General features: G+C 46.4%; 1 protein-coding gene across 1 annotated transcript; it reads left to right on the top strand.

Moving 5' to 3' along the window:
* Positions 1–897: 897 nt before the first annotated feature.
* Positions 898–1,668, top strand: LOC137335562 (zinc finger protein 664-like). The gene is made up of 2 exons (XM_068000878.1): positions 898–1,345; positions 1,571–1,668. Exons 1-2 carry the CDS (start codon positions 898–900, stop codon positions 1,666–1,668), a joined length of 546 nt encoding a protein of 181 aa, XP_067856979.1.
* The last annotated feature ends 1,080 nt before the right edge of the window (positions 1,669–2,748 follow it).

Below are 2,748 nucleotides of genomic sequence, written 5' to 3'. Positions count from 1 at the left end.
TCACTTTCAATCTCTCACAATCATTCTCTCACATTCACTCTCTCACATTCATTCTCTCACATTCACTCTCTCACACACTCTCACATTTACTCTCTCTCACAATTATTCCCTCACATTCACTCTCTCATGCACTCTCACATTCACACTATCTCACATTCACAATCTCTCACATTCACAATCTCTCACATTCACAATCTCTCACATTCACAATCTCTCACATTCACAATCTCTCACATTCACTTTCTCAGTTTCACACTCTCTCAGTTTCACACTCTCTCACTTTCATTCACTCACATTCAATCTCTCACAATCATTTTCTCACATTCACTCTCTCATTCACTCATGGTTTAGGACCACTGAAAGATGATGCGATGTGTTTGGATTTCAGCACAGGGAGGAGGGAGAGTGTGTGGGACGGGGATTTACAGCTTTGGGGAACAAGAGAGGAAAGAATGTTCCATAGCATCTAGAATTGTCTGTTCTGAATTTCTATCCTGTATTTACAGTGATAACTTTTATAAACTCCTTTTACAGGGTATTAGAAGGGGAGGATTTGCAGAGGGAAATTCAAACCAAAGATCACGTCAAGATCTGACAGAGTCATTTGATTCATCAGGACTTGAATATCATCGGCCTTTGAATGTGGAAGGAGAAATGTTCGTCTGTTCTGTCTCTGGGAGAAGATTTCAAACATCAGTGTGAGTGGAAAAGCGCCGAGACACACACACCCGAGTGAGAGTGTTGCAGTGCACTGACTGTGGAAAGAGCTTTAACCAGTTACACAGCCTGAAAAAACATCACACCATTCACAGCGGGGAGAAACCGTACACGTGTTCTGTGTGTGGACGAGGCTTCAACTGATGTGTCTCTCCAGGTTAGACTCAGGACACCCGGACCATGGAGAAACCGTGGAAATGTGGGGACTGTGGGAAGGGATTCAATTACCCTTCAGAGCTGGAAATTCATCGACGCATTCACACCGGGGGGAGGCCGTTCACCTGCTCCGTGTGTGGGAAGGGATTCACTCAGTCATACGACTTCCTGATACACCAGCGCACTCTCACTGGGGAGAGACCATTCTCCTGCTCTGTGTGTGAGAAGTTATTCATTTGGTCATCCAACCTGCTGAGACACCAGCGAGTTCATTCTGATAATAGACCTTTTAAATGTTCTGACTGTGAGAAGAGGTTTAAAAGCAAATGTAATTTGCTAGAACACCAACGCACCCACACCGGGGAGAGGCCGTTCATCTACGCCGTGTGTGGGAAGAGATTCACTCAGTCATCCACCCTGTTGACAAACCAGCGAGTTTACTCTGATGAGAGACCTTTCAAATGCTCTGACTGTGGAAACAGCTTTAAAAGCACAAACAAACTGCTGACACACCAACGCACTCACACTGGGGAGAGGCCATTTACCTGCTCCGTGTATTGGAAGGGATTCACTTGTTCATCCCACCTTCTGACGCACCAGAGAGTTCACTCTGGTCAGAGACCTTTTAAATATTCTGACTCTGAGAAGAGATTTAAAAGCACAAACGAATTGTTGGAACATCAACGCACTCACACAGGGGAGAGGCCGTTCATCTGCTCCGTGTGTATTAAGGGATTCACTCGGTCATCCCACCTGCTGACACACCAGCGAGTTCACTCTGATGAGACCTCTTAAATGTTCCGACTTTGGGAAGAGGTTTAAACGTAAAAGGAATCTGCTGACACACTAACCCACTCACACTGGGGAGAGGCCGTTCACCTGCTCCGTGTGTAAGAAAAGATTCACTCGATCATCCCACCTTCTGTCACACCAGCGAGTTCACTCTGATGAGAGACCTTTTAAATGTTCTGACTGTGAGAAGAGGTTTAAAAGCAGAAACGAACTGCTGAGACACCAACGCACTCACACTGGGGAGAGGCCGTTCACCTACTCCATGTGTCAGAAGAGATTTACTCGGTCATCCCACCTTTTGTCACACCAGCGAGTTCACACTGGGGAGAGACCTTTAAATGTTTTGACTGTGAGAGGGCTTTAAAAGCACAAATGATCTGCTGAAACACCAACGCACTCACGCTGGGGAGAGACTGTTCACCTGCTCCCTGTGGGAAGGGATTCACTATTTCATCCCACCTTCTGAGACGGGTTGCACGCAAGCAGAACCGGGACCAATATCCTCGCGGGGGCATTTGCTAGTTCTGTTGGGGAGGGTTTAAACTAGTATCGCAGAGAGATGGGAACCAGAGGGCAGGTACAGATAGAACAAATTCAGACCAGGAAACGGGAAGTAGAAAAGCAGTTAGTGACGTAGTTAGCGACTCAGAAAGGCAAAAGAAGCAAAGATTAAATAGTGTTCAGCACAGGAATTTGATGGGGTTAATGGGTATATACGTCAATGCAAGGAGTATTACAGACAAAGCAGATGGGGTGATATAAATAGTGTACAAAATTATGAGAGGCCGAGATAGAGTAGACAGGAAATACCTGTTTCCCCTAGCGGAGAGATCAAGAACTGGAGGACATCGATTTAAGCTGATTGGCGGAAGGATTAGAGGGAACATGAGGAAAACCTTTTTTACCCAGAGGATGGTGGGTGTATGGAATTCGCTGCTTGAATTGGTGGTGGAGGCAAGGACCCTCAACTCATTTAAAAAGTAACTGGACCTGCACCTAAAGTGCTGTAAGCTGCAGGGCTACGGACTGGGTGCTGGAAGGTGGGATTAGAATGGGCACCTCGTTGTTCTTCGAGCCGGCGCG

This window comes from Heptranchias perlo, chromosome 20, assembly GCF_035084215.1.
Source record: "Heptranchias perlo isolate sHepPer1 chromosome 20, sHepPer1.hap1, whole genome shotgun sequence".
Taxonomy (NCBI): domain Eukaryota; kingdom Metazoa; phylum Chordata; class Chondrichthyes; order Hexanchiformes; family Hexanchidae; genus Heptranchias; species Heptranchias perlo.
Note: the sequence above shows the minus strand (reverse complement) of the source record. Positions and strands in the feature narration are given on the sequence as shown.